Source organism: Eptatretus burgeri, chromosome 11, assembly GCF_056783735.1.
Source record: "Eptatretus burgeri isolate ZD-2024b chromosome 11, Ebu_testis_v1, whole genome shotgun sequence".
In the NCBI taxonomy this organism is placed as follows: domain Eukaryota; kingdom Metazoa; phylum Chordata; class Myxini; order Myxiniformes; family Myxinidae; genus Eptatretus; species Eptatretus burgeri.
Window position 1 is genome coordinate 74342241 of NC_140971.1, and position 18951 is coordinate 74361191.

An 18951-nucleotide genomic window follows, 5' to 3' on the forward strand; every position below is an offset into this window, starting at 1 on the left:
ATTCACCCCCCTCACTCACCCTTCTCAAAGTTGCCCCCCTCTCATCCATAAAGCTGCCTCCTTCCCCTGCCCACTCCCCTCCATCTCATCACTCCACCTCCTCAAATCCTAAACTGCCTTTCACCATCTCTCTTGCCCCCCCCACCCTCTCCCCCAGCACCACTGAGCCTTTTCCCCTCTTCATCCGGCCCCCTCCCCAAGCTATTCTGCAATCCCCCACACTCTTTCAACAACCCTCCTTACCTCCCCCTCCCCTCCTCCCTTGTCCCACCCTTCCCCTCCCCTCCCATCCACTGCACTCAAAGCCTCCTCTCCTTCTTCATTAACAGTGTGGACCTCAAATATCCAGGGCCTTCGCTCAAACCTTACAGATCTTTCCATACAGATTGCCACTGACAAACCAGACATAATCTGCCTAACAGAAACTTTCCTCCCTCAAAACGTTTCTGACTCCCAAGTATCTCTCCCTGGTTACTCCCTCCTCCGGTATGACAGACCTGAGCCTCGTCCTGATGGAGGAGTTGCTCTCTTCATCAAAGACTCTATTCCTCACTCTCCATGCACTGCCCTCACTCCCCCACACCCCCAGGAATACCTCTGGCTACGACTTCCGCTCCACTCCCATCTCATGTTTATATGTGTACTGTACCGTCCACCTAACGGTGATGACTCCATCTACACCTCACAATCCAAAAACATGGACCAACTTCTATCTTCTCATCCAAACTCTCTCTTCCTCTATGTGGTGACTTCAATTGTCATCATGCCAATTGGCTAGATGTGGGTACCTCTCTCACTTGCCATGGCACTTCAGCAAAAGCTTTCTGCGACTCATTGGGACTGACTCAATCGGTCAACTTCCCAACTCGGATCTCAACCAATGGTACTCCATCTCTTCTGGATCTGATTTTGACAAAATTCCCTGAAAATATCTGCTGCTCTTCCTCCGCTCCAATTGGTTCTTCTGACCAGATCCTTGTCAATGTGGACATCTCTCTGGCTGTTATCAGAGAACCACCTCAGCACCATCGATTCTGGCATTTCACTCAAGCCAACTGGCAGGGTCTCCAAGCAGCCATCAAACTTCTCGACTGGTCTCCCATCGCTACTTTCTCCAACATCAACTCATCCTGGGAATTCTTTCAAAGAAACTTGCTCTCCCTCATGCACAGATTTATCCCCTCTCGTCTTCAGTTGTCCTACCCTTCCTTCCCGCCCATGGTTCACTGAAGCTTGTGGTGAGGCAGTTATCCTGCAACAATTTGCCTTTTCCTCATGGAAAGCAAACCCAACTGAGGGCAATCTCATTTCCTTCCATAATGCTCGGACAAAAAGTGTGTATCTACCCTCATGAGAGCCAGAAAATAACATCTTTCAAAGCTCAAGTCTGAACTTTCCAACCTCTCTCCCTCCTCAAAATCCTGGTGGCGTCCAATCAAATCTGTTTCTGGTATATGTTCCTACTCCATTGCCTCCCTTACCTCAAATGTCCACACTGCTGACACTGCACATGAAAATGCTGAAGGCCTAAACTCGGTGTTTGCATTGAAATCTTGTGTCTAAAACCCATCGCTTTCTGTACCCACCTTACTCAGTCGCACCTAACTGTCCCTGGGCTCTGTGTCCTTTTCTCCTGACAAGGTGGAGAGCTTGCTGTCAAACCTCGACTCCCATTCTGCAACCGGTCCAGATGGCATCAGCCCACGTATCCTAAAAACCTGCTCCTCTGCTCTTGTTGACCCTCTCTCTGTTCTATTCACCCTCTCATTTGATCAAGGTCATCTGCCATCTGCTTGGAAATCAGTAAACATCACTGCACTGCACAAAAAAGGTACAAAACAGATCCCTGTAACTACAGACCAACCAGCCTTCTCCCAATCATAAGCAAGGTTATGCAATCCATCATCACTTCAGACATTAAATCCTTCCTCTTCTCCAATGGCATCATTTCCGATCATCAATTTGGTTTCACACCAGGTCACTCTATCCTGGATATGCTGCTTCTGCTCTCCCAACAATGGATGGAGGTCCTCAATGCCAGACAGGAAATCCGAGCCGTATCCCTGGACATATCACGTGCTTTTGACATGGTCTGGTACCCTGCCCTGCTCTCCAAGCTCTCTTCCTCTGGTATCCAAGGCTATCTCCACTCATGGCTCGCAGACTTCCTCTCCTGTCGCAGTCAACGTGTGGCCCTAAATGGAGTTCTTTCATCCTCTCTTCCTGTCCAGGCTGGAGTTCCTCAAGGTTGCGTTCTGGGCCCTGTTCTTTTTCTGGTTTTCATCAATGATCTCTCTGACTCTCCTGAAAATCCTCTTCATCTCTTTGATGATGACTCCACCCTCTGCCGTACCATCGGTCATCCCTCAGACCGGCAAGCAGCAGCTTCTTCGCTCACTGCAGATCTGGATAAAATCAGAAACTGGTCCAACACGTGGAACATGTCTTTCAATCTGGACAAATGTCACAATCTCACTATGTTTCTCCAAAAGGACCATTTGGAAAAACCCCCCCATCCACTTTCTCAACAATCCTCTGGAAGAAGTCCTTTCTTTCAATCTTCTGGGTCTCACTATCTGCCATGATCTTTCCTGGGAAAGCTACATTTCCAACATGGCCTCCAAAGCCAGTCGCCGACTGGGAATCCTCTGTCATGCAAAGTCCTTCCTCGTCCCACCTGAGCTCCTGACCACATACAAAGCTTTCGGCTGCAGCCTGATGGAGTACTGCTCTCCCCTCTGGGCTGGTGCTCCTGCCTACCACCTTTCTCAGCTTCACACTTTGGAAACCAAGGCATTTCGGATCATTGGCATCTCCCCCGATGAGGCTGAGTCTTTGGGCCTCTCACACTCTCACCGCAGGTAGGTCAGTGGTCTTTCTATCTTCTACAGTCTCCTCTCCGGTCTTCCCCCCCCTGCTGTGTTGGCGATTTGTCCCCACCATATTTCCACAGGGCGCTCAAGGTCTGCCAACAATCCCCTTCTGGTAAAACTACCAAAATCACCAATCACTGCTCACCTTCACTCTTTCATTCCTCTTTTTCCCCACCTTTGGAATAAACCACACTCTGTTCAATCCCACTCTTCCCTCCAGGTCTTCAAAGCAGCTGCTCACCACCACCTCTTATCATGCATCCCCCATGCAAATCTTCGATCTTTTCTACCCTCATTAATCCACCCCAAACCCACCTCCTTCAAATTCCCTGCTTTCCTTCCTGAAAGTCCCTGTAATATCCATCTTGTATTCCCCATGTTCCCCGCCCCATCCCTCTCCCTTCCACAGATCTCCCAATGTCTCTGTTCCCCACTGTTTTGTCCTTCCCACTCCCGCCCCTCTTGTCTCATGCCCCCCCTTGCTGTGCATTGTGTGTTAGCTCTCATATGAGCCTCGACAAGGTATACAAAAAAAATCCATTTACAAGGCCTTCATCAGCAGCTTCTTGGAGTACTGCTCTCCCCTCTGAGCTGGCTCCCATGCTGCAACATCCAGTGTTCCTTGGCTCAGCTTAAATGTGTTGAAACCAAGGTCATATCGGTCCTGGGTTGAGTCAGGATTTTTTTCACAATAAGCCCATGCAGGAATGTATTCTGGTGTGACCTTTGGCTAACTCCGAGAGGATGGCCTGTCTTTTGGAGACTACAATCGCCAGTCACACCGGAACTTTCTGTAGGATCCCACACCCAGAGTCATGTTACCATACGCAAAATCCCGAGTAAGAGCGGGTGACTGGTACCATGCCAGCGGTCACGCAACAAACCTTAGTCAGTCACCTGAACGGAACAAATGTCGCATAAACGGAATCTGAAATCGAACTTGGATAACCAATTACAGCTGGCCAAACACCTCAGCAGTCTTATGCCACCATCAGGACACAAAGAATAAGTCAGGACAGTTTCTTGAGGAAATGGCTTTTAGTGGCAGTAATCAAAATGTAAGTATTTACATGGAGAGAAAACAATCAAGTGGAATAAATGTACAACAATTAATCACAGCACGTATATCTTCCCAAATTATGCCCTACAAGACACACCTGCCTTCAGAACCTTTACAGTGACTTGTCACTCTACAGTAGGTCAGCATCGTCCATTCAATGTGGAAGGGAGAGGATGGGTGACTGGCAAGTAAGACGAGATTAGGACAGAAAGAAATAGATAGGGACAGTCTGGACCCCTGCACAAGTCACACCAGTCCGGTCAGGTTGGGTTTGCTTGTTGATTCCGGCTCCCTCATCCTGAATGAAATTGTAACTTTCCGTGTTCCTCTCCACTCCCGCTTCTCGTATGCCACGGCTCCGGCGTTTCCCCATGGGCTAGTGATGTCACTCTCGACACGTCTTTAACGCGTCTCCTATCAAGACGCCCGGGTGATGTGGATGAGGTGGAACGTCCAGCGACACAGCTAGTGAATGTGGGCACGTGAAGGCGAAGGTGCACAAGGGCAGAAGGTGAAGAAATATGGAAGAGAGCGAAAGGCCGGAGACAGAAGATGCAGAAATGAATGAATGATGAAGAAGAATGGCGTGGCAAGAAATGAATCGACAAAGTGTGAAGGAGAGTGAAAGAAGAAATGTGAGCAAGCAAAGCGAAAGGAATTACAGAGAATGACACAAAGAGAGAAAGATGAGAGGAGAGGATGAGAGAAAGATTATTCACACCCTTGCATTGGTGTGAATAATAATAATCGAGCCCCCAAAGGAGTCTGTAACCCTTTGAAGCAAAGCTTCAAATCTCTCGGTCTTTCTTTCCCCTTCCTTTCCAGTGGCTCCACACAACTAATTTACTTGTCGTCCCATGCATTGGTACTCCAACAATTTTTGACCTTGCTTTCAAGTTTTCTTTCGCTGCCTCCGCACTATATTGTGGCTGGGCAGCATGGCTTTCCTCGGCAGGTTGTCCCTGCGTTTTCTTTAAACTTGGCATCCATGCCACTGATATCACCGCTACCCGAGATATCACACTCCTCTAACTATTCGGCGGAGGCCTGTCCTGCCTCCCCCCTTCTTGTGCCTTCTCTGACACTTGATGCGCGAACCTCTCTCCTCGGGTGTTCGGCCCACCTCGACTAACTAACTCCCCTGCCCCTCTGGGCTTCTGTTCGGCTGAGTGCACCAGTGCCGGAATGCCCTTTCCTCTTAAATGCATCACTAAAATCCACACCCCAAGCCCGTCAATGACATTTGCACCTTTGCAAAACAAAAACTTTTCTTCACCCAGCACCAACCGCAGAATGACATCCTGTACCAAAACATCTGAACCCCATCTAATCTAACACACATAGGGTGTCCTGAAAGTCATTGTATAACTTTAAACTTTTACAACTTTTGATGTACACATAATAGACAGTTAGACAAAAAAAATGGGGAAAAAAACCAAAAAATTTCACTTAGAAGGGTGTTGGGCCACCCTGTGCATCAAGGACGGCATGGATGCGACATGGCAAGGTTGTCTCATGATTCCACAAGCGTCTGGAATTATTCTTCAGGAATGTGGCACAATTCTTCCACAATTCCTCCAATTCACTTCGATTTGATGGATCTGGTAACCGCTGTTTTCGGTGCCTCACCAGACAGTCCCACAAATGCTCTATGGGATTGAGGTCTGGTGAATGGGAAGGCTATGTAAGATGGGTAACTTCGGCCTCGTGTGCCTCAAACCACCCAGTGACAATATCAATAAAGTGGGGGTGGTTGGAGAGTGGAGAGAGTTGGCTGGGGACAGACGGAAGTGGAGTATTATAGTCAAACCAGAGGAGAAGATTGATACCATTGGACCTCACCCCTTCTGGAGGGAAGAGAAGGAGAAGATATTTAAGCAGTAGAACAGCTTTCATGAACGCATGCTCTTGATAATTATTGGTAAGAGAGATCGTTCCTTGCAATAGTGAACCACTCCGTGTTCCCACTCATGCTGTGTGCACCTTGCAGTCAAGTTTCTGCTCATACCCCTGTATTTGACCATTTTCATAGGCGATAAATATGGTTTCATGAAACTCATTTGAAAACCCAGTGAGCTGTTTCATGTGCCAAGCATACGGTTGTAATAACCACGTACAAATGCAAATATGCATCACAGCAGGGAACCCAATGCAAACACCATACTAGACCATCACCCAATGTATCCAGCATGCCGCATGCATTCTTCCTCGATGTTGATGATGAAATATCTTGAGGGACATATTTTGTAATCAATTTGTAAAAATTCAGCTGAATGACTTTTTTTGTCTCAACAAGAGTACTTTTCGAGTAGAACCTACAAGTGGGAAGTGGTAATACTACCATAAATGAGAACCTCACAGGAAATTTGAGTCTGTTCATGGTAATAGTGTGTGCAGTTGCTTCCTTTTCCGAAAATTATGATGAAATATTTAATATTCACAAGATACAGTTGCCGGCTTAGCATGATTCTCAAAGAACATTGTGCTTTAGGGTTATACGGAAATAAATTGCAGCTGATTTGGAAAGTTCAGACTGGAAAGTTATCGAATGAAATGCCATTCTACGTTTTAATGTTGACAGGAGGTTCCATCACCTTGAGAATTAATCTTTCACTGAAAATGTTCCACACACAGAATTTACCATTGCTGTAAGCTATCAAAACTATGCCTGACCTACTTTATGTGCTGGGTGAGAGTCAGGTCTCACGGCATAAAAAGAGCATCTGATAAAGACTCGGGCAACGCCGTAGTCATTTAAATGCTGACCACGGTCTCAACTATATTAGTCAGCTGGCGGGAGGACAGAGTCAGGATGGATTGCAGGATGTTTCAGTTTATTGTTGAAAGGCCTGAAGCACTTTCGATGGCATCCGATGCTCCTTGACTCACTTGCCTTGCACAACATGGCCTTGCGCCTTGGGAAAGGAAATGTTTTTTTTTTATGATTGTTTCAGTCCCAAATGTTTGATCATTTGAGTGTTTATTTGCTCATTGGCTCCATTCAATGATCAAAGAGAGTAAATCCGATTTTTTGATATAACATGAGATCTTAGTCATCAAAGCACAAGTATTTTACCAATGGTTGTCTCCCCTTGTTCCCCCGTGTCAGTGTGTTACGTACAGGTGTTCATACAAAGGGCAGGCACTAACCCTGAAGATTGATTTCAGCCATGGATTCACCTGCTTTGATTTCAACACCAAGGTAGGCGTTTCAATAATTAAAAGCGAGGAATTATTACCTCCGCTACCGAAGGTGAAGGAGGTGATGTTTTCACCCCTTTCTGTCTGTTTGTTTGTCTGTGTGCAGGATATCTCAAAAAGTTGTTGATGGATTCGGATGAAATTTTGTGGACAGGTTGGGTGTGTGATAGGGACGAACTGGTTAGATTTTGGTGAAGATCCGGATCCGGATCCGACTACTAGAATTCTTAAAGTGATTCTTCTCCATTGAGAGATGGGGTCAAAAATGATATATAGCACGATATCTCAAAAAGTTGTGGACGGATTCAGATGAAACTTGGTGGACATGTTGGATGTGTAACCACGACGAATTGTTTCGATTTTGTTGAAGATCCGAATCCAGATCTTGACACGAGGATTATTTAATTTTTATATTGATTCTTCACCAGTGAGAGATATGGCTCAAAAACGATTATATAGCATGATATTTCAAAAAGTTATGATGTTTTCGTGGACCAGGCATTATGTGGTGGAGGTATGTACTCCACCGAGTGCCTTTCTAGTTTTGTTTGCAAATGGGCCCCTTCCTTATGACATAATATCAAGGAGAACAGCGGTGGGTCTCACAGACCCATTAAATTATAAGCGCCAACAACCCTTACAAGCCAGAATTTTAAGTAGTCATTCTTGGACCTATGCTTACAACTTATACTTTTATCATCAAGATGAATTGCTTACAAAAGGAAGGATTGCACAAACAGCTTCCATTGTCTGATATCACATTCAAACACAGAGGGTACCATGAAGAAAAGTGGAAGGAGTATGCCTTTTTGACCAACCCAATGTGTCATCAATGATGTCAGACCAGGTTTGATAAATCGTTTAAAATATGAAACAGAAGAGAAAGACTCCATGAAACTGAACTTCATTCACCAATTTAAAGAAGAGATATCGAGCAAAGATTGTTTTGGAGTGAAAAGAGAGATGAAACAAAACCTGCCATTTCTTTCCTCGGTAATATGTTGTGTTGTTGTTCTTCTTTCTGCTGCTCCCGTTAGGGGTCGCCACAGCGGATCATCCGTTATGATCCGCATACTGATTTGGCACAGATTTTACGCCGGATGCCCTTCCTGACGCAACCCTGATCGCCTCTTACGACACAGGGATAAGGATTGGGTTTCGCCATTATTCCAGGCTGCCCTACACCCTCTCATAGCACGGCCCAGCGCAGAGCTCCCGTCCTCAAGCGATCCTCCAACCCAAGCCTCCGAGTAGCCGGATTACAGGCGCACGCCACTACGCCCGGTATCTAGGCAATATGTAGATAGACTGAAAATAAGGGCAGGAATAAATGACTCGTGCCAGAATACAAAAACGCAGTCGTAATCATATCCGATTGTGAGAATCATATCCGATTGTGAGAATACAGGACTTTCAAAATGAGGTATGGATGCTAAATGAGGCCTTTTGCGCATGGGCTGTGAATGTGTTTTGACTGACTCGGTTCTGCTCGCCGGGCACTTTTAACCTGTCGTTACTCGCACGAAATCTGTGATTCAAATCATTTTTTAAACTTGATTTTCAGCATTTAAACAAAGGAGTGTAAATTCCAAAATGGTTAAACATACTTGTTGTGTTTCTGGATGCAAATCAGACTCACAAAAATATAGGAACACTCCAAGTATCTGTAGATGAGAGGTGTCGAGTTCTTATCATTTCCTCGGTGACAGTCATGCACCCAGCGCACACACACACACACACACACACACACACACACACACACACACACACACACACACACACACACACACACACACACACACACACACACACACACACACACACACACACACACACACACACACACACACACACACACACACACACACACACACATACACACACACACACACACACACACACACACACACACATACACACACACACACGCACACCCTCTCTCTCTGAATTCAATGAACTCCTTTCAGCAATCGATTTACAAATCCACCGCAATTCCTCTTGTGACCGGTGAACCAAACAAACAATACATTCCCCTCACCCCCCCCCCCCACTCCCAACATGATTAAGAGTACATTTCATCATTTTAAAAGGTGATTTTAAACTTTAGCCTGTGCGTTCACAAGATATGAACTACCTTTCACTATTAACTTTTAAGAAGCACCCAAACCAGATACGGTGTCTCCATCTGCGAAGTGTGTGGCATCGTCTTTCTGATTGCAGACTCCATTAAATATAATACCAAGCCTGACACAATCACAAGAGGCATTACTACAATGTTCAAAATCCATTCACTGGTGGCGATCTGTTGGGGGTTTTGGTAGAACAGGCCAGTTTATTATCCTTCGGGCCTTGCACCGGCTCTCGAGTTTGCAATCTGGAAAACTGCAAGATCTCTTTTGCTGTGCACAAGCCCTTTCTCTCACATACTTTTCCAAGTATTTTTGGCTTCTTTCAGAAGCTTTGGGAACCATTTTAGGTGACAAACCTTATGTTGTGCACGCGATATACGGAATCATTTCCTAATCATCATTGCTGCTGAGGGGCATCGCGCATACATACCGATCATTCTGGAGCAGATTATATCATTTTGAAGGTCCAATATTGACATCGACTGGAGTGTAGCATTTTCTTGATCATCCTTCTCCTTCCTCCTCCTCTTCTTTAATTCCTCCTTCGTATGCAACACATGTCTGCAGCATCACATGTCGGTCGCATCATGAGCAGCGCTGGCAGCTGTACCAGCGATGTAATATTCAATGGAGGTGAGAGCAGGAATTTCTAATTTAGTCAGGATGTTGCTGATGATGGATAGCATCATGAACCATGCTCTATATGGAGCAGCGGTGCTGCCGAAACGGTTTTGAAGGCTAGGGTTACAATCCTGGATGAGTCGCCACTCTGACACCGGAAGTCAGGGCAGGAATTTGGAATTTGGCCAGGGTGCCGGCGATAGCTCGCCTCCTCCTCATGAAGGACACTGTGAGATCTTTAACGTTCACAACTAAATACTGGCAGATGGGACGGCCAGTTTAATGTCCCATCCAAGAGACGGCACACACTTATGAATCACTCTGCCTGCAAAACACTCAGATGACTGTTTATTGCCGAGTTGAGATTTGAGCCCAGGAAAGACGGCCGAGAGGCGAGTGTGCATACCTCTAGAGCAGGGGTCTCCAACCTTTTTGGGCGGAGGGCCACAAAACCAAAGTGGTGAGGGGCGGAGGTCCGCACCTCAAAAAAGGACGCTAAATTCCGGAAAAAATATAATTAATATGCGGAAATTTAAACAAAAATTAGTGCTGAGTATATTTTTCTTGCCAATGAATATGATAAACTAGAACGGGCACTCATAGAGCGCATACCTTCGCCGCCACTACTTTTTTTGTTCTTGGTATGAGTGTGGGGAACTGGTTTCATATGAATGGTCTTATGACACAAACCACATATCTATAATGTCATGACCACTGCCCCCCCGACTTTCGGGGGCTATGGACTAAACAACAATCAACTCACGTCGTTTTGGCGAGTCTTCACTCGCAAGCTCGGTGAATACAACGTTTCAACAAGAGAAGGTAATCTCGTTTTCAAGGTCGTCACCCCCCTGACCTTTGACCCCTAACCGGTAACAAGAGTATGGGCGTCATTGTGTCATATTGCATATCACAAGATGAGGCGTTGAATTCTGAACATTTCGGTGTTAGTTGCATGCAAATTGACTAAAAATTGACCGTGTTATCGTAAAAAGACGATTTTGACCTTTTCGTGACCTTGACCTTGACCTTTGACCCGAACGATCCCAAAATCTAATCGAATGCTTCCTGGCTCATAACCAATCATCCCGCCAAATTTCATGCAATTCGGTTTAATACTTTTTGAGTTATACGAATCACAAGATTACAAATAAATAAATAAATAAATAAATACACGCCGACCAAAACATAACCTTTCGCAGAATGCGAAGGTAATGAATAATCGTGTTAAAAACACATGTGTCTAATATGAATCAAAATCATAATAAAAATTACAGAACGCTTTGATCAATGACCCTGACAAATTGGCAGTATCGCGGGCCGCATTGTAATGTAAACTGAATAAGGCACCGCGGGCCGCATAGATCCGTCTAAGGGGCCGCATGTGGCCCGCGGGCCGCATAAATCCATCTAAGGGCCGCATGTGGCCCGCGGGCCACAGGTTGGACACCTCTGCTCTAGAGTCTAGGCTATCAGCCCTTTAATCATCCCTAATGATTTGCACATAGATTTTTTACAGCACAAACAAACAAAGCCATTGAAGAGCGAGTCGTTACATGGCATAATATACCACTCATGTTGCTGAACTCATCAGAATGTTTTATCATGCTTCATACACTGCCACATCGTTTCTTAATTTTTGTCAAGTGAAGTGAAGTGAATCGTACACAATGACCTGCCATATGATTGTGTGAACCATGCAAGCCACATTGCATATATTGGAATAGATTATCCATGACGATACCACGCTGGTGGCAAAATTCCATCATGAAGTGTGCAGCACCATTGCACCGTTTCTTAAAGATCAGTGCTCATTGGTGGGGGGGGGGGGCGGGGGATAATAGTTCGTTAATATATCAACAACACATTGTTGAAAAATTGCTTCAAACACATTTTACTTTTCTGTAGCCATTGCTGTTTTCTATAGCCTGTCGGAAAGTTTGCGACAAATTTGTCTTTGTACTTTGACATTGTATGGTTCCCTGGATATACTACTGTATATAATAGCAAGTGTGTTTTGTTCTTTTAATTCTGCTTCGGTGATTGAGGCTTTAAACCCCAGCTGTTCAATGTGGGTGACGCTCCACCAACCCCAATCTCACTATTCTCCAGTGGCACCGCTAGTGTATAACTTTGAGCGATATGATGAGATGACGGGTGAGGTTCGACTAACGCACATCATTAGGATGCTGCAAAGGAGGGTTAACAACAATGACAGGCATCAGTGAAGTTTAAGTAAGATCTTACGGACATTGTGCTCCTTTCTTCTTCCTATTCCAAGGTTCATAATCCTTAAAAGGAACAAAATCATGTAATGAGAAGAAGAAATTGCATTCACAAATAACCGGTTATACATACAGTGGCAAGCAAAAGTATGCACTCCCTTACCCCCCCCCCCTTTGTCCCCCCTCCAAAGATTTCACATCCTGATGCACTTGAGCTTCTTTTATGATGCTTTCAAATCAAATTTAATACAAAGAGTCTTCACCAACTACTCCAAAGTGATAAAGCTAAAAAAAATGCAGATAAAATGTGAACAAGTTATATTAACAGAGAATATCAGATGATTCTCAGTTGCGCAATTATTAAAACCCTTTGCCTAATTAACCCTAAATCACTTCAGGAGCAAACTATTTGTTTGAAAAGTTACAAAATAAGTGTAATAGGTTTCACCTGCATGTAATCAGTGGTTCAACTTAAAAAAAAATCTGTGCAATACCCATGGGCGCTCACCTGGCAAAATAATGATACTGAGGAGGAAGTCATCGTGGGATGGAATCAGCAAAATGTACCAATGAACCAATGTTATAGCAGATACCTATTTTAGGGGGAAATCCACCTCCCCCTCCCCAATAAACCCCCTGAGACACAGATTTTTTTTTTAATGGTGTGAACAAACTTTGTTACATCACGGGTGATGAAGGTTGTGGTCTAGTTTCATCGAAATTGCGTGTGTCGTTTCGGAGATGAAAGAAAACATATTTTGGGGGGCAACCCCCTCCCATACACCCCTTTAGACCCTGATCTATTTTTTAAATGTCATGAACAATCACGGGTGCTGAAGGTTGTGGTCAAGTTTCATGGGAATTATGCGTGTAGTTTCTGATAAGAAAGCAAATACCTATTTTGGAGGGCAACCCCCCATTGACCCCTTAAGCGCTCATTATTGTTTTTAATTTTTTTTAATGTCATGAACAAACTTTGGTACATACACGGTCATGAATGTTGTGGCAAAGTTTCATCGAAATCATATGTGTCGTTTCAGCTAAGAAGTTGTAAGTATTTGTGGACTGACAGAAGGACAGACAGACGGACTGACTGATGATGCACCATCTGATCAGCTCCACGGAACTACATTCCAGGTTAGCTAATTTAGCTCCCCCACTTATCGTCGGAGTTTTAATGTGCAACTCACTCGGTCAAACAACAATGCAAACATGAAGACAAAGGAACTTTCCAAAGAAGTCAGAAATAATGTAGTGCAGAAGGGTTATATAAAGGTTTCAAAGTCACTCATTATCCCTTTGAGTACGGGGAAATCCATCATTAAGAAATGGAAGACGTATCATACCACCCGGACTCGACCCAGATCAGGTCGCCCGTCCAAACTCAGCAGCTGGGCAAACAGCGAACTGATTCAGGATGTCACTGTAAATCCAACAATGACTTTGAAAGATCTGCAAGGCTCTATGTCCGAGATGGGGATCAGTGTTCATCAATCAACAATGTCCCGTTCTCTTCACAAAGCTGGCCTCTATGGACAGGTAGCAAGAAAAGCCATGAATGAAAAAGATGCATCTAAAAGCTCTCATGGAGTTTGCGAAAAAGCATCTCAATGGCACTGCAGGCATGTGGAGAAAAGTTTTGTGGTCAGACGAGATAATTGATCTTCATGATCTAAATTCAAAGTGTTACATCTGGCACAAGCAGCTGAACACTGCAAACACCCAATCAATACCATCCCCATTGTCAAGCATGGTGGCGGTGGCAGTATCATGTTTTGGGGCTGCTTTTCATCAACAGGGACTGGCATGATAGAAGGGACAATGGACAGTGCAACGTGCAGGAGAATCCTTGATGAAATCCTGCTTGAGTCAGCCATGAATTTGAAACTGGGAAGGAGATTCACATTTCAGCAGGACAATGATCCAAAAGACAAAGCTGAAGCCACACTGGAGTGGCTGAACAAGAAGAAAATAAATGTTCTTGAGTGGCTCAGTCAGTCTTGATTTGAACCCAATTGAACATTTATGGTGAGACTTGAAGATTGCAGTCCATTGACAATCTCCATCAAACTTGGCACAATTAGAGCAATTTTCACGTGAAGAATGGGAAAAGATTTCACCATCTCACCGTGTAAAGCTGGTAGAGATCTACCAACAAAAACTCATAGCAGTCATTGCTGCAAATAGTGCTTCCACCAAGTACTGACCTCAGGGGCTGAATACTTTTACAACCAGTGAATTTTGATTTGTACATATTTTTTTTGCAGGTATTCCTGACACGTAACCTCCTTCAACTATAACAGTGTGTAGTTTGATCTCTTCAGTTATGAATAAAAAAGTTCATTTGGAAAAATTGTTTCTACATAATTGGTAATTCATCTAAATGTGGTATTATTGGAAGGGAGTGACTACTTTTGCAAGCCACTGTAGTTGTGTAATAGACATATATTCGCAAGTTAACAGACCGCGAACTAATATCGCTGCTCAGCAGGCAAGGCTCGGGACCTCCTGACTTTTCGACCATCAACATTGCCTGTTGGTGACTCATACTAATTAGTGCTGCATTAAAAATTTTTTTTAATTAATTTGTATTATAAAGTTGATTTCCTCAGCAGTTACAAATGTCTTTGCCGAAACAACATAGAATCCACAGTCAAAATTTCTACAAGCTGTATATCAGCTCTGACTATGGACAAGGATTAAGGGTGGGAGGTAGGGAGGGGAGGGGGTTTGAAGGGAATTGAGAAAGGAGGCAACAAGACAAGGGAGCTCAAAAGGAAAGTAGTTGAGACTAATCATTTGTCTATAATTGAATCTAATTTGCAATGATATGTACCTTAAGAGGTAAGATGACACTTGACCATTTTCCCCGATGTTTCATTATATAAATTGATCCTAAAATCATTTAACTTTAATTACTCTCTGTGACAGTAATGTGCATATTGAATTCCATTTTCTTAACGTAATCAAAATTGACTGTCTTTGTACAGCCTGGAATGACCACTTATTCTTTCGACAATTTGACCTATAAACAAAGTTCAAAATATCCTCACTTGATTGTCATACTGGATGGAGATTGGATGTGAAATTGTTCTCATTATGGGCGGGACATCAAAAACGTTTTTCTTTGATGGTGCCTCAGACTTTAAGGGAGTGTGGGGGTTGGGGGGGGGATGATTGTGACTGCCCCAACTTTCGATTTGTGATACACATTTGGTTCAACTGTGTATCTGCATTTGTTTTGTAAACAGAGCTGCTAAAGCAATGGGAAATTATTTCATTTCTGTGATCAGCAGTGGCATATCCTTTGTTAATGACCTGTGTAATATTAAAACAATAAGGATGTCGTGCATGGCATGATACTTGCGACGTCCATGAAACAAATTTGAGAAATTTGACAAAGTTGATCTTTGGCCTATGTTGACTTTTCACCTGAAAACAATTGGCTTCTTGCTTATGATGAACTCTGCTAGGTGGTGAAGTTTCATGTAGATCAGTTCAAAATTGTGACCTGGAGGCAACTGACATACAAACAGACAAACAAACAAAAAAGGACGTCATGCAGAGCACGACACTTGCAAAATCCATAAAAACAAATTTGACCTCAATAATTGGTGGCTGAATTCAGTGACCAAATATGAAACGCCTCTTCAAACTTCAAGTCAATTGCATGAAAATTGACAATTTTAGAAATTTGGCCTATGTTGACCTTTTGGCCTTCATTGACCTCAAAAATAATTGGTGGTTGAATTCAGTGACCTGATATTGCAAATCCTCTTCAAATTTCAAGTCGATGGGATGAAAATTGAGGATTTTAGAAATACCGTCTTAGTTGTTGACCTTGGGCCTATTTTGACCTTTTGGTCGATGTTAACCCCAAAACTAATTGGCTAGTTGAATTCAATGATCTGAAATATAAATCCTCTTCAAATTTTAAGTCAATCAGATGAAAATTGAGGATTTTAGAAATCTCACATAAGTTGCTGACCCTTGGCCTATGTTGACCTTTTGGCCAGTTTTGACCTCAGAAATAATTGGTGGTTGAATTCAATCAGCTGATATGCAAATCCTGTTCAAATTTCTAGTCAATCGGATGAAAATTGAGGATTTTAGAAATTCGACAAATTTGTCGACCTTTGGTCTATGTTGACCTTTTGCCGTCAGAAACGATAGGCTTCTTGCTTATGTCAAACTTTACCATGTGGTGAAGCTTTGTGAAGATCGCTTTTAAATTGTGACCTGTAGGCGATTGACAGACAAACAGACATACAAACAGACAGAACAAGAAAAAGACATCTTGCAGAGCAAGATAGTTGCAAAATCCATAAAACCAAAATTGACCTCAACAATAATTGGTGGTTGAATTAAATGACCAAATATGCAAATCCTCTTCAAATCTCATCAATCAAATCAAAATTAACAATTTTAGAACTTGAACAGGATCTTCTTATCGAGAAGGAGGCCAGGGTTGAGACCTGTAAAAGAGGGAAAGAGTGGTTCTTCTAACAGGTCCTTGCCTGGATGAGGATCTGTTGTTATCTTGCCAAAACGAAGTTTTGCAAGATATGTTAGTCAGCTTGTATGTTTTTTTGTTTTTTTTTGTCTGTAATCACGTATAAAAAATTCTGCAGAGCACAGTTATCATCGGAAATTTTTGTAACTTCGCATATCAGAGGGCTATAGAGGTCCCTTTCAGTGCACAAAATTTTGAAGGTCAAGGTCAAAGGTCAAGGTCACTTTGGCGCAAATCAGGGGAGTCGACGAAACCCTTATTTTTTGAGTAATTTTGATTGGATCGTCTTCAAACTTCATAGGAATATAGTTCATGGTCTGGCGCTCAGCTGATTAATTTTTGGTGGCGATTGGCCTTCACCTTCAAATGTTTTTATTATTATTATTATTTTTTTTTGGTCTGTAATCACGTATAAATCACTCTGCAGAGCACAGTTATCATTGCAAATTTTTGTAACTTCACATATCAGAGGCCTATAGTAGGTCCCTTTTAGCGCATAAAATTTTGAAAGTCAAGGTCAAAGGTCAAGGTCACTTTGTCGCAAATCAGGGGAGTCGACGAAACCCTTATTTTTTGAGTAATTTTGATCGGATCGTCTTTAAACTTCATGGGAATATAGTTCATGGTCTGGCGCTCAGCTGATTAATTTTTGGTGGCGATTGGCCTTGCCCTTCATATGTTTTTTTTTTTTTGTTTGGTCTGTAATCACGCATAAATCACTCTGCAGAGCACAGTTATCATTGGAAATTTTTGTAACTTCGCATATCAGAGGCCTATAGGAGGTCCCTTTCAGCGCATAAAATTTTGAAGGTCAAGGTCACTTTGTCGCAAATCAGGGGAGTCGACGAAACTCTTATTTTTTTAGTAATTTTGATCGGATCGTCTTCAATCTTCATGGGAATATAGTTCATGGGCTGGCGCTCAGCTGATTAATTTTTGATGGCGATTGGCCTTGACCTTCATGGTTAGCACCTGAGGTCAAACATATTTGACCCCAAGGTCAAATTTTCAAGTTTTAGGAACCATATCATGTAGTACCTCAAATTGAACACCTCGATGAGTGCTTTCTAGATATGTCAAACTTGAGACATTATGAAGTCATTTGGTGACATTATGAGGCAAAAGCATATTTTTCATGGTTACTCTGTAGAACGATTCTCATCGGAATCTCTTGTAGGCAGATATTCCTCAAGGAGTCGCTCCTGGTGAATAGCAGCTGTGTTCACCTCAGTGTGACCTTAAAGAAGTCACACGTGGTCACCTTTTGGCAAGATACGGGTCACCTTGCGGGTGACATTGGTTTATTTTTATATTGATTACCTGCCAAACCTTCAGTATTTCTTGGTAAAACAAGGGCAATGTGGCACGAGACAGGTTCTGTGAGGTAGTGACAAAAATATAACTTTTGTACCCAAGATTGAGCACTTTGCTGAAGAAGTATGAGGCCCTTGAGCACCATTGTGGTGCAGGGTTCACATGAAGGTGGCATTGAATGGTCTTCAGCCTGGATGCATGGTGTTGGCTTCGCAGGCAGGGAAAAGACTGTCTACCTTCAGCCAAAGGCAAGCTCAGAATGCCCGAGGAAACCAAATGTTTACCATTCCAAAAGTAATCCAATATCTTCCTCTGCATCTTAACCAGAAACTCTTTTGGAATACTTATGCAAGAGAGCTTGAATACTAACTTTGGAATGATAAACTTTTTAATAATGAGTGGTTTTTCCCCCTCAGACAGGACTTTTAGTAGCCCACTCCAGTCTCTTAACTTCACCTCTATCTTGTCCCCTAAAGTGCTCCAGTTATCAAGTGGTGAGCACCCACGAGAAGTGGACAAATGCACCCCCAAATACTTTAGCTCATTGCAGCTCCATGTCAATTTCTGAAAGGGTATTGGGAACTCCATGGTCTGCATTGGTCCAATCAGAATCCCATCGCTTTTTCTCCAATTTATTGTGGCATATGATGCCGCTGAATAGACCTGCTGACAATCATAAATGGCTTGCATATCCCTTGGACTACTTACAAACACTAACACATCATCTGCATATGCAAAAAGTTTGAGGGAGACCCTGTGTATGGTACCACAATACGAGTTGACCTTTGCCTCATCAACCAAAGGAAAGATACATAGGGAGTAGAGTTGGCCGGACAGGGTGCATCCTTGTCGTATTCCTCTCTCAAATGGAAAGGGCATGAGCAAGTAACCATTGACTTTTACTAGGCATTCTGGTGACATGTACAACGTCTTGATCATGCCGACATATCCCCTTCCTAACCTAAAAGTCAGCAGGGTCTCAAATAGATAATCATGATTCATCTGGTCGAAGGTT

General features: G+C 43.4%; 1 protein-coding gene and 1 pseudogene across 3 annotated transcripts in view; one reads left to right on the forward strand and one right to left on the reverse strand.

The window, feature by feature from the left end:
- The window catches only part of SNTG2 (syntrophin gamma 2), a 322790-nt gene that overhangs the window by 249421 nt on the left and 54418 nt on the right, over positions 1-18951 (forward strand). For all 3 annotated transcript variants that reach the window (XM_085847014.1, XM_085847013.1, XM_085847016.1), the window contains exon 16: positions 7043-7135. In XM_085847014.1, coding sequence (XP_085703140.1) covers positions 7043-7135 — 93 coding nt within the window. The remainder of the gene's footprint in view (positions 1-7042; positions 7136-18951) is intronic.
- Positions 8280-8420, reverse strand: LOC147017392 (signal recognition particle RNA; annotated as a pseudogene).